This window comes from Hyposmocoma kahamanoa, unplaced genomic scaffold, assembly GCF_003589595.1.
Source record: "Hyposmocoma kahamanoa isolate Upper Pololo Valley unplaced genomic scaffold, ASM358959v1 100021, whole genome shotgun sequence".
Lineage (NCBI taxonomy): Eukaryota > Metazoa > Arthropoda > Insecta > Lepidoptera > Cosmopterigidae > Hyposmocoma > Hyposmocoma kahamanoa.
Window position 1 is genome coordinate 15760477 of NW_020653200.1, and position 12634 is coordinate 15773110.

Sequence of the window (12634 nt, forward strand, 5' to 3'; positions counted from 1 at the left end):
CTTATTTCACATCCAAGGCCCACCTGTTAGTAAATACAGACAATTTCAACTTAGGACTATTAACTACTGACTAGTAACTATTACTAACTTGTGACTATTAAATAGTAACTACAGAGACAAACCATAAAAACACACTTTATTACGCTCGAGGCGCCGAGTACGCCATCACCTCTCCAGAACCTGGATGAAATGACGAAGCATCGGCGCATCGGCCTTAGCTGCAAACATTTTCAGGATGCTGTTGGACGCGGGCTTAGCAACTGAAGAGCTCTTTGTGAAAGAACCTTACCTTACCTATTTCTTCCGCCAAGTAGCAACGTTAGCATTACTGCCTTCCGGTTTAGAAGGGTAAGTGTGCTGGTGAAATTACAGGCACATGAGACTTGGGCGCAATGGCAGTACCCCTCAGATCTTTGCGATTTAAAACTCTGAGTGACACTGCAACTGTTATGGACAGGCACACGCGCCTGTCCACAACAGTTACAGTGCTTACCATCAGAGCTCACAACTTGTTCCTCCTGTTACTTGATATTATAATAAAAAAAGCTAGAGAGTAGTGACGCCGTCTGTTTTCGCATCACAGCAACAATGTCATCTATTCCTGCTTGAGCAAACATTGACAGTGGCGCTACAGTATCGCGGTAGTCCCAACAGCATCCTGAAACAGTTCAGTACTCTGTGCTAAACTAAGCATTCACAAGTAGACACATGTTTGGCAAGTCAATGTAAAATTTATATGCTAGCGATTTGATTTCTGGAATAATTTTTGTATATTTCATTATGAACCAGGGGCTAGTGTACGTGAGCAACAATCAAAATCCAGTATTGTTATAGTGTCTAGCTCATCAGAAAAACCAAAGTCGGTTGATTCCACTATAACGCAACAACCAACAAATGAACTGATAAAACTCGACGTGGAACCAATTACAATTGACGATGAACAGATTAAACCAGTTGAAACGGACCAGGAACCTATTCGACTATACGTGGAACAAGTTAATACGAACCCGCAACCGATAGAACCAGATACCATCAGTGCAACCAAATCTGTCGAAGAAGAAACGGCATCATTTTTTACCAAAGATCCAGACGGTAAAACAATTAAATTTGTTCAAAATGAGCTTGTGGATTACAGAGTAAGCATAACTGAATTGTTTTTTGTTGATAACATAGTGCCATGTAGCTGTTTGCCGACTAGCCGTATGGGCCATGACTCGAATTTGTATTGAGCATACTTACGATTGTTGCTACAAACGTAACAATCGTAAGTATTAAAATTAAGTATAATTTTAAATAATCGTTATTTGTAACAATAATTTTAAAGAAACATCGCATGTAAATGTTGAACTTCCAAATATTTCGCTATCGCCGTAAGTTGACAAAAAAACCAAAACGTGTAATTTTTATGATAATATTGTCTATCATACCTGTAAGAGTTTATTTATTAGAAAATTAGTTTCATATTGACTACAAAAAATATATTTGACATGAAAATGATTCTCATTGTCATATTCGTTGCGAGGTTTGTTTATAACTAAGGAAGTATAATAATATACGTAATTTATAACGGGATTTAATTTCAATATTTCTGCATTTGCGTGGAATGATGGCATTGTTGGATGGATTCGCATGACGTAATAAATTACATCTCAAACCATACAGTGGTAGGAATTATGGTGTATGTGTGTCAGGAGAAGATTATTTTGGACAGTACTGGCGGGTACTTTAAACCACATTTGCTATATTCGTAAATCTTACTCTTATTCATTTGAAAAATCATCGATTAGGTATGATTATGCAAGGCTGAAAGTAAATTTGAATGTGCATAATCACCCCTCATGAAAGTATGCCATATGTAGAGTTCCATCAAAAATGTTTATTGCTCCATTCCATTACAGAAAAATATAACCCACATTCTCTCCAATTCTTGTAACTCTATCGCCTAATGTTGTAGACAAACAAATTATAAACATGAAACCTTGATAAGTATTGGTCATAGTTGCTAATTTAAAAAGATGCGCCAAATTCTGAATTGTTAATATAATTTAAACTATATAACCAGCCGCTATATCGTCGAAAGTTCTATACCTTATTGCAAGTTTCGACGTTTTGATTTTAAATTGAAATTTTATTCAATGTGCTGCCATCTTGCGACTAGTAGCTGGACGACGACGAACGATTAACATCTGAACAAATAGAAAGTAGTATCTTCTCGACAACAGAGGTCTTCTGTATTACGTACACATTGCATAATGAACTTTATTTTATACTTATGAAGAATTTTTTCGCTACACTTTTATTCGCTACTAGCATGGAAAATTCGAGATGTTTGCTTAGTTTTCCAAAAGATAAAAGTTGACCATATTGCTCTGGGATAATGTTTACTTTGTTTGTTACAGTACAAAAAATCTATTATATAAACAGAACATTTAAAATTGATTAAAAATAAATAAGACTTACCGATGACATGAAATACTATTACGGTTAATATTTTTGGTGCGCCTATCATTTTCACAATTGAAAACAGCACAATAAGGCATTTTTCTACGATTTCAGAGATTGACGGAACCGTACCATACTAAGCAAAAGCTGAGCTCAAGTAGGTCTCACGAGACCTACTGTTAGCACGCGTCAGACGCTAACTACCTTGTCTAGACACTTCAATTTATCGATTTAAATGATTATTACAATTATCGTTTATCACGTAGGTTATAGTATATCACGTAGGTTATATGACTTATAAAAACACTTATAAATGTTGCTTCTCATTAACTATTTTTAATTACTTAAGTAAGGTTTCGATTGCAAGCGCTGATGTTTAAGTACCCCTAAATTTAAAAACTTTTCATTCAGGCATAATACATAAAATGGCGATTGTTGAAGTTGCTATTTACAATAAGTTTATTTAAGGAACGGGTGCAGACCGGATACTTCCGAGACCAAAAGAGACGTATCGACCTAATTATCGTGGTAGACCCAACAAGAGACAAAGATATTGAAAGAGCCAAGGAGACTTTCTTTCGAAATTGTATGAACTCCGGTCTCGAAATGGAACTAGAAACTGGCATAGTGAGTTTTTATTATTTGTATAGTTATTCTACTTAAGAATGTAGTAATTAAGGTACGTGAACCTGCAGTGTGAGATTAATTAGTACTTACATAAGTAGGTACTAATCGATACTAGCTGTTTGTCACTGTATTGTCTTCAAAATATTAGTTTAGGTGTTAACTTTCAACAGTGCTACCTCGAGACTATTTCGAATCGGCTTTTCACAAATACTTCAAAGTGCAGCAGTGTTTAATATTCGTATACGTAGAGCTAATACAGATATGATTAAGCTGCTTGTCCTCGAAATGAGGTCACCACACGGTAAAAACAGATTACTTGGAAAAAGACAAAATTGTTTTTATGAAGACAAATTTATTAATTCCAACAAAACGATCCTCTCCCTGTAGACGCTAGAGAATAATTACTTAATAAAAGTAAAAAACGTGCCAAAAGTGTATTTTAGTTAGACAGAAATATTTCATCCATAATCATAATCATCATAATTTACTTAAGTCATAAAGCTGCTCTAGATTCATCAAAATATTTATTAGAAATTTCTCATTTTGACTTGAAAAATGAAAAGAATGAAAAATTAAGAGGTACTTTTATTTGCCTGAGGATTATGTTTTTTATATTTAAGTGTGTAGCGCTGGCCAACGAAGGGGTTGCGTAGTACAACACACCGGACACTCCATACAACGGCCGAAAATGATTTGCCTACTACTACTACATACAGCAAGGCGCTATCTGCAAACGCGCAAATATGTGCGTGAAGTGGCAGGATTTTCCATCACCATCGAGTATATAACCAGAAATAGAGACGAAATAAGGGCCATATATTCCAGGTACCAGGATGGTAACACATAAGCGATACAGCTCTTATAAATATCAACTCTCGTTTGAATTAAAATATAGACAGGCCAACTACTGACCTGTGTATACGTCTCCGTATTTTCCAAAAAATATTCTGTATTTATTGTAATAAAGATAACATCTCTAACAATGCCGTACTGTTCTATTCGGTGGCGTGGGAAAAACAGGAAAACATCTAATTACAAAACAAACGGAACCACATTTCATCGGTAATTAAATATGTAATTTTTTAATTTTCGTCCATTACAGCAAAGCTCAAGTTAAACTGGTCCTTTTGAAATAAAACCATTTGCCGACACCCGTCAATTGTTTCGAATTCGGGCTGGCCAATCGGAGCGCAGTTGTCACAGTAATGATATGGCAGAATCGTAAAGGGAGAATAAAAAAAATAGAAAAGCTTCTCGCGTATACTGAAAAGGGATACCAACAGAGTACCTATAAATTCTTGGTTGTATACTTTTAAAATTTTACCCCGTTAAAGAAATTAAAATGAAAATGAAGCGTGGTAGCCTAATGGTTTGACCTGCGGCCTCTCAAGCAGAGGGTCGTGGGTTCGAATCCAGATTCGCACCTCTGAGTCTTTCGGAATTTGTGCGAAATTTAATTTGAAATTTATCATGAGCTTTTCGGTGAAGGAAAACATCGTGATGAAACGTTGAAGAAGGTTTAAAGTCCTCGGAAAACGTGTGCAGTCCCCAACACTCATTGGGCCAGTGTGGTGGACTGTCGCCTAAGCACTCGCCTGAGAGGAGACCCGTGCCCAGCAGTGGGACGTAAAAATGGGTTCATGATAATGATGAAATCTGCCGAGTCTAAGGAGGGAGAATCCGCCAGACCACATTTAGCTTGGTTGAGTTTTAGTAACCATATAAAACACATTACTTTTTTATTGGCCCTTGAACAGTGTTAACTTACTATACATATCGAGTTCTTAGATTTTCGCGATTGTTACACATAGGAAACGAAACTATTTTTCCGGATTTAAATAGAGCATAATATATTTGTTTTTAAAACAAACCGACGTTCCGGGCCCTTTACAGGTCCCATCAGTCAACCGTGACCAAGGGACCTGTAAAGGGCCCGAAACGTCGGTTTGTTTGAAAAAACAATTATACGCGATGTAAATCCGGAAAAATAGTTTCATTTCCTATTACTATACATATATCAAACTTTTTCTTGCTTGCCGATAACTTTTTTACAGTGTGTGCATTCGTACACTTAAATATTTTTCACATAATATAGACTTAATTAAAATATCATAATGGTTATCTATCATAGGCAGATCTTTGAAATGTTGAGAGATATTTATAAATAAATTCTTGTTAATACATTCTTTTAAACATTTTTGTGTAAGGTGATGCAAAGGATTTTTCGTTCCAAATAACTTGTTACATGCGTATATTTTTTCCGCAATTTCACAAATAACAATAACATCATTTGATGGATAATGCAAACCGCCTTTATCTTTTTTATATTGCAAACTTTTAAACTTTTCTTAACTTAGCACGGATAAGCACTCTGCACATTTTATTTGTTTTCCAGACGCTACAAAACAAAACCCGCAATGCATATATAATGATTTGTTTCGCAAATTCAGTCAATTTGCTTGGGTTAGCCAGGTAATCGTGGTCATTGTCCAACACCGGTTTCTCCGATTCTTCTAGTAATGTTTCAACTCCGTTATGTAGCAATCAATTGCGCTCTGTGGTGATGTTAATAGCAACATGAGGTTTAATATATGTTAAAATCGTTACATCACTTAAAGGTATACAATAACCAGAGGCAATGTGTTTTAGTTCGCCATGAATGAACATTCTCTTAAACGCTGATTGGAATTGCTTGCCGACGGGTTGTTGTTGAATCCACCTTTCGCTCTAATGGCACTAAAAAAATACTCGAGGTGATCTTGGCTCATTTTGTATGAGCATAAAAAATCAATTCGACTTGTTTTAACCATTTGGTCACACAAATAAATCAAACTTTTAATGCACATTAAAAATCCTAGGAAACCCGTTTTTCTGTTCGACATTAAAATAGGTATATTATTTAATTTTAAACCAGTAATGTAACGGTACATATTTTCCAAACTATTTATAGTAAATAAACTAAAATAAACTATTTATGAGCATCACAACTTTGTTTTAATAATGGCTTCTTAAAGCCGTAAGCATTCAAATTTCGTGAATTCATTATATCAAATAATGAATTGAATTTTCTTATAAATTCTACAGTTGGTCCGCAACTTTTAAACTCTACAAGAGCTAGATTTTCCGCACAAAACTCAATAGCATCAGCTACTGATGCACTAAATGTCTGTACAACCAACTTTCATTATTTGTTTTTAGAATTGCACATGTGCTGTAGTAACTTTATTCTCCCCTCCCCTCTTGGAAACCCTCATTTTCTTGTAGATCAACAAGTTGTGTCACGAAATCCCATGAAATTATATTCTTTTCTCCCAAAGTGTTTCTAACTAATTTAAACATATGGGACTGATCTGGAAAAATGGCAACTGGTTTGCTCTTATATTTAAATATGGGTTCAATAGTTTCGCTATGTAGCTGGCATCCTAGCAGTTTAGCCATAGAAAAATTTGTTAGTTTCCTTTACCTAGAATAACTGATTACTAAATATCCATACTAAATGTATGGTAAAAATTTTTTTGCGATTCCTGACATTTCGAGTACTCTTACCTCAGTTGGTCCCATAGAGACTATTTATTGATCCTTAACAGAGACCGGATCGAATGGCATACAAAAAAGTTTTGAATAATTTTTCTTGCCTTTTATCTTGCTGACTGTACCATTTTTCCAAAGTCTGTGAATGCCAATCACCGACAATCAAGAACCGTTTTCCTGTAACTACAACGATGAAGGTGGCTGGCCTTCCTACCCCGTCTCAAATTTACACCCTGTATATTCAAATGCTTAGTGTTAAAATACTTCAAAAGAGTAGAGGTTTAGTAGTAGAGGTTTTCGCACCATTCGTACATATTTAAACGTAGATGGCATTGGAGCGGTAGAAGTTACATTCGACAGGTCCTAAAATTTAAAAACCAATTTTGTGTTACAACATTCTAATGAAAAATTACACAAAATTTGATTACAAGTAAAAATGCATAAATCGCCTGTAAAAAATTAAACCTGGATAGCTATTTACACTAAAAAGTTACAGATAAACCTTGTTATTTCTATTTTACATTTTTTATTGTACTTTTTTAATGAAACTCCCACTGTTGATTGGCCCTTTAAGGGTTATCTGGTTTTTATTCACCCCAGAGAGATGCGGGAAATACAAAAACAGAAGTAGCATACAGACAGTGTCCAAATAAGGGTTCCTTTTTACCGTTTAGTTACGTAATCCCAAAAATAAAAGCTGATTGAAATATTTACCAAAACAGTGTGAGCCTTTTGCTGTGGTATTAGATTCGGGAATGTGGAGGTGATTGTAGTTGGAATCGATTCATGTCATTAAACAATATAAATGATGTTGAGATTATCATAAAGTACTCATAAATTATGATGCAATTATACAATAAAAAATTTTGATACTTACATGCACGTTTATCGCTGGAACAGAACCGATTCGTAACAATGTTTTCTTTTCAGTTCTTTGAAAGCATTTTGTTTCAAAATGTATTGAACGTGTACTTGATGCACTAAGAGCAGTCCAGTTTGAACGACCTGTTGCACTCACCCATAAATTACGCTTGGCCAAATTTTTTGGAAATCTGTAAAATATTAAAAACACTTAAAACCAACTGACAATTATTTATATGAAATCAGTTAATCCACTTGTAAGGTAGCAAAATCACAAGCATTGAAAAAATAATACTGAAAAAGTATTGAAAAATAAAAAAAAATACATTATTTAAAATGACCCATAAATTGGGGAAAAGATAGTGGCAAAAGCACGGTATCCCTAAAGTCAGCTTAAGCCGGTCAAATTTAATTTACACGTTATTTATTTGATCTCTCTTTCTCGCCTATCATAACCACTGCTAGTAGAAGCGAGATGGACATATTTGACGAAAGTTAGATATTCTCCTTATTTTAGGAGGTTTATACGATGCAAACAAATATCTTTCAATCAAGAAAAACACTCCAAATATCATCTAAAATACATGAAATCGTAATATTTCAGACTTGTAAGAGTATTTCACTAGTAATTTATACCACAAAAATCATAGATTGTAATGATAAATTAAAACTTACTTGTGAAAGGTTACGTTGGGAATTTTTCGTTCCGTACGGCTTTTACAGCCTAAAATACAACAATACACCATTATTGTAAGCTGCAATAATTGTCAATTACTACAAAGAAACGGTTAGTAACTTTGTAAAACACTTCTTAAAAGCACAAGCACATAAAATTGTTGCACTTCAAACACTCGGAGGAATTTGTTGGGCTCAACGAGCATTGAGTCATACAACCAAAACCGCATACTTAGAAAGGGATAAAAAAATAATATTTTTCTCGTTTACTCTGATATGTCTGTGCATAAATCTATCACGCTTATGCGGTTTTTATTATTTATAAAGCCCCTCTACCCAATTCTCCCTCTACGGGCAGAATAGTTTTCAAACAAATTAAATGACATTTCGTCTCTATTTCTGGTTATATACTTCTGGTTATATACTCAATGCTCATCACTTGCTCGTATTATTAACTTAGCGAAAATTCTAACGCGAATCTGTTATCTATAATTCTATTTATGGAATTCTTATAATTACACATGTTCATTACTTATTTATATCGATATAATATTATATTTTTTATTAATTCACTGACTAAAAATATTATTGAAGATTTATTTAAAAAATATATTAAAAGCACTTGCAATGCTATATTTTGGACAGGTACCTTTAAAAAAGGTAACCAAGGTATTTGAAATTGCGTGTACAAGTTTAACATTACCTAGTTAATAATTATATGAATATACCTTCACTACATAATATTTATCGGCAACACAAGTTGAAAATTCGAGAACCCCTGTCTAGCTCACAAGTTATGGCGTCTTATTATATTGATATAATACATCTGTGTTATATATTACTATGCACTAATGAAAACTATAACTGAATGAGTCTCAGACATAAGTTTTTTTACTTACTTAATTTCATCTTTCAGAAAACGATAGAAACTCGCTTTATCCCGTCTAGATGATTATAAACAACCGTACACAGCACAATTCACGACCATTATAAATAGTAACGTACAATGATGTTACAAATTAACGTACAAATTTCGTAAATAAATGAAAACTATATTCAAATATCAAAACCGTCTTAGAGCGAAAACGGCTCGCCAACAGCCTTGTTCTCTTTCAGTCAATGTGACCGTCAATGTGCGGAACGTGGTGTGGTATCTAAAGCTACCGAGGGGCGGAGAGTGTCCGTTCTTGTTACTTAATTATTCTCTGGTAGTACGACGAATTGAGACGCAGACTTCAGTGTAGAAAGGCGTATATTATCAAAAAGGGTTTTACAGGGTTATGGACCCAACAGTATGTCTCACAGCGTGAAAGCACACAGTTCAGTGTCAAACCTTAATCGCACCAGAAATAGGACGGAAAAGTCTCAAATACTTGAGTGCCATGTAAATGCTACAGCAGTAGAAAGCATTAACAATTTTTTTTTTCTGAAGTACACTTTGCAGTTAGTAGAAAGCATTAACAAATTTTTTTTCTGAAGTACACTTTGCAGTTGGCCGCTGATGGCCTTGACTGACACCGGAAGAAAAGGGCGAGCTGATGGCTCATAACCCGTAAGATAAACTTTTAGCGGGCCTGAGGGCGCCCAAGTGGGCACGGACCTCGGTTCAGGGTGCTACTGAAGTCTTCCACCAGAAGGGCGTGCTGTGGGAGAGAATCTACCACTGTACGTGCTGAAATGAGATCTCTACGGCCTCGCCGGCGAGGACGGTTGGTGCGTGTGGAGATGGAGAACTGATGTGCGATCTGGTTGTCATTCAAAGTGGCGAGAGTTGTAGGGTCGTTGAGGACTTCCCTTGGCCGACGGGTCCTACGTACGCGGTGGGGGTGTTCCCCATAGATATAGGAAAAAAGGGTAGATATGTAATGATGCTATGTAAGATCGGGTATCGATGTCGTCACTTTTTAGCTTGTGTGCAATTCAAACTTTACCGCTCTATTATCTACCACTATAACTTAAAGATTTTGATTGGGTAGGCCCTAAAACGTGAAAACGACGCAAGACAATTTTAAAATTTAACAAAATTAAACTTACAGTCACTTGGGTAAGAGTTATATTAAAATATTTCAGTATTTTTGTCATCCTGGTTCAGCCATTCACCATCAGGTGGCGTTTTAGTACAATAGTATTAATAGCCTAACTATTACAAGTTAGATGACGCTGAAACGTAAGTCAATGGCTGAAACTCATTTTTCGTAACACTAAAAACTCACGGAGCGGGTTTCACCCGCGTCTGCCGTGGGACCGCGACTTCTGTAGAATGTAATAGTTAAATATGTAAAACTAGTAGCACATTTCACGGCGCGTTTTACGCCTGTAGTGGTGGCGGTTGCTCGCGGATGCCGCGGCGGGGTACTAGTAGAATCGCGCAGGACGCGATCACCTGCGCGCTTGGCGGCCGTCGTCGCCCGTGCACTTTGGCGGTCAATTCAGGCGCAATGTGATGCAGGCTCACGCGGGGTGTGTTCTCTATTAACCGCGCGACTTGCGATTAACTCCCGCTAACTTCGCGGTCCGTTCCGCAATCGCAACGGTTTCGTCTCATAAACTTGCAGGGTCGTGAGTATTGCTATAAAACAGCTGTCTAGCCGCACTGGGCGGGCACGGATGGAAACCGCTCCGTGAATTGTTTACCTTATTAACCTTAAACTGACGCTACTCAACGATGTGGTCCTACCTAATCGACAGTTAGAAACCATGTGGATGTTTTTAATATTACAAAAATATTCAATTTTTCATACTATACCTACACTAGTACTGGTGTATTATTAAATTAGTATATTAATATAAATTATTATTATTTTCTTCATGGCGGCCACTTGGGCTTGGGCCAGTGTCGGTTTTATAAGAATGATATAAAAAATATGTCGATCGTCGCCAGTGTCAGTTTTCCATTATACATACGTTACCACGGGTTGGTGAAGCTGTCACTGTCAAGAATAAACTCGAACCATAAACTAATTTAACAAATTCAATTGTTGTTTTTTTATGAAGGATTAATGTAATTTTATATATTTGTTTCTAATTTATTTTGCATGCACATGTAAAATAAAGCCGATTTTGTTTCATTTATTTTTTTTAAATTTCTATAGCAAATGCTATGGAAATTTAAACAAAGTCAGAAATAGTAACAATATGTGTGAGTGTGTGCGTTAGTAATAACAAAACCAATCTTTCGATTTTCCTGCGGCTTCAATCCAACCTTCTTTTATTTTGAACTCCTTGGAAAAACTTAATAATTAAAATAAATACTCTACGTTTAATCTACGAGTATAATGGAATTAAAATATCTAAATTATCTAAAACAATAATACACATACATTTTTCTTCAAGCAACACCAACATACAAATTGACATGAAATTGAAACTTTTGTCGGTAATATGAGTTGTGTTAAAGTTACTCGAAATAAAATGTTTAGTAATAATAATAAGAAATAATAATAAGAATTTCTCCGCTGCCTGGATAGACTATAGGAAAGCGTTCGACTCGGTGCCCCACTCATGGCTCTCGAGAGTCCTCGAACTGTATAAAATTGATAATGCAGTTCGACACTTCCTCGGGCAATGCATGGGATGTTGGAGAACGATCCTGAGTCTGGACGGTCGTCGGATGACGGATGCGGATGACCGAATAGAAATAAGGCGAGGTATTTTCCATGGCGATTGTCTGAGTCCACTGTGGTTTTGCCTGGCCCTGAACCCTCTGAGTACTCTATTGGAGAGGTCGGGCACAGGTTTTCAGTTTCGGAGAGGTGGGCCGCAAATGCCTCACCTTCTCTACATGGATGATCTTAAGCTATACGGCCCCACAGTTGACAGATTGGCGGAGCTGCTGACAATCACCAACGATTTCAGCAGTTCGGTTAGGATGGAGCTTGGGATCGATAAGTGCGCGGTGGTCCATGTTGAGAGACTGAAACATACCGGTATTTGGGCATGTCACAGATCATCGGTGTGAAGGAAGCAAACGTGAAACAGGGTGTGTGCGAGGTTTTTTATGGGCGCCTGAAAAATGTGCTAAACAGCTATTTGTCAGGCGTTAATAAGATCCGAGCTTATAACTCCTGGGTCATGCCTGTTCTGATGTACACATTTGGCGTGCTCAAATGGACTCAGACGGAATTAGACGCTCTGGATAGACGAGTCCGCACGACGATGACCTCTCACCGAATGCATCATCCGAGATAGTCAGTCATGAGATTGTATATCCCGCGGAAGTGTGGAGGTAGAGGCCTATTAAGTGTCAAAACCATGCGCAACCGCGAGATATGCAGTCTCAGAAACTACTTTTTGATGATGACGGATGACGTAATTCGTGGAGAGGTTGTCACATGTGATAAAGGGCTAACTCCCTTATCGTTGGCCAAAGAGGAATGGCGAGACCCGGTGGTGCTTAGCACCTCTGACCGCGAGTCCGTATGGAAAGAGAAGGAGCTCCATGGGAGGTTCTTCAAGGTACTCCACGAGCCTTTTATGGACCGTAAAGCCTCCCTACATT

General features: G+C 36.7%; 1 protein-coding gene across 1 annotated transcript in view; it reads left to right on the forward strand.

Annotated features, from left to right (window-relative positions):
* The first annotated feature begins 708 nt into the window (after window positions 1-708).
* LOC113226275 (anoctamin-4-like) overlaps window positions 709-12634 on the forward strand; it is an 87955-nt gene continuing 76029 nt past the window's right edge. Inside the window, exons 1-3 of the mRNA XM_026458843.1 lie at window positions 709-715; window positions 790-1136; window positions 2911-3069. Of these exons, the coding sequence (XP_026314628.1) occupies window positions 709-715; window positions 790-1136; window positions 2911-3069 (513 nt within the window). The remainder of the gene's footprint in view (window positions 716-789; window positions 1137-2910; window positions 3070-12634) is intronic.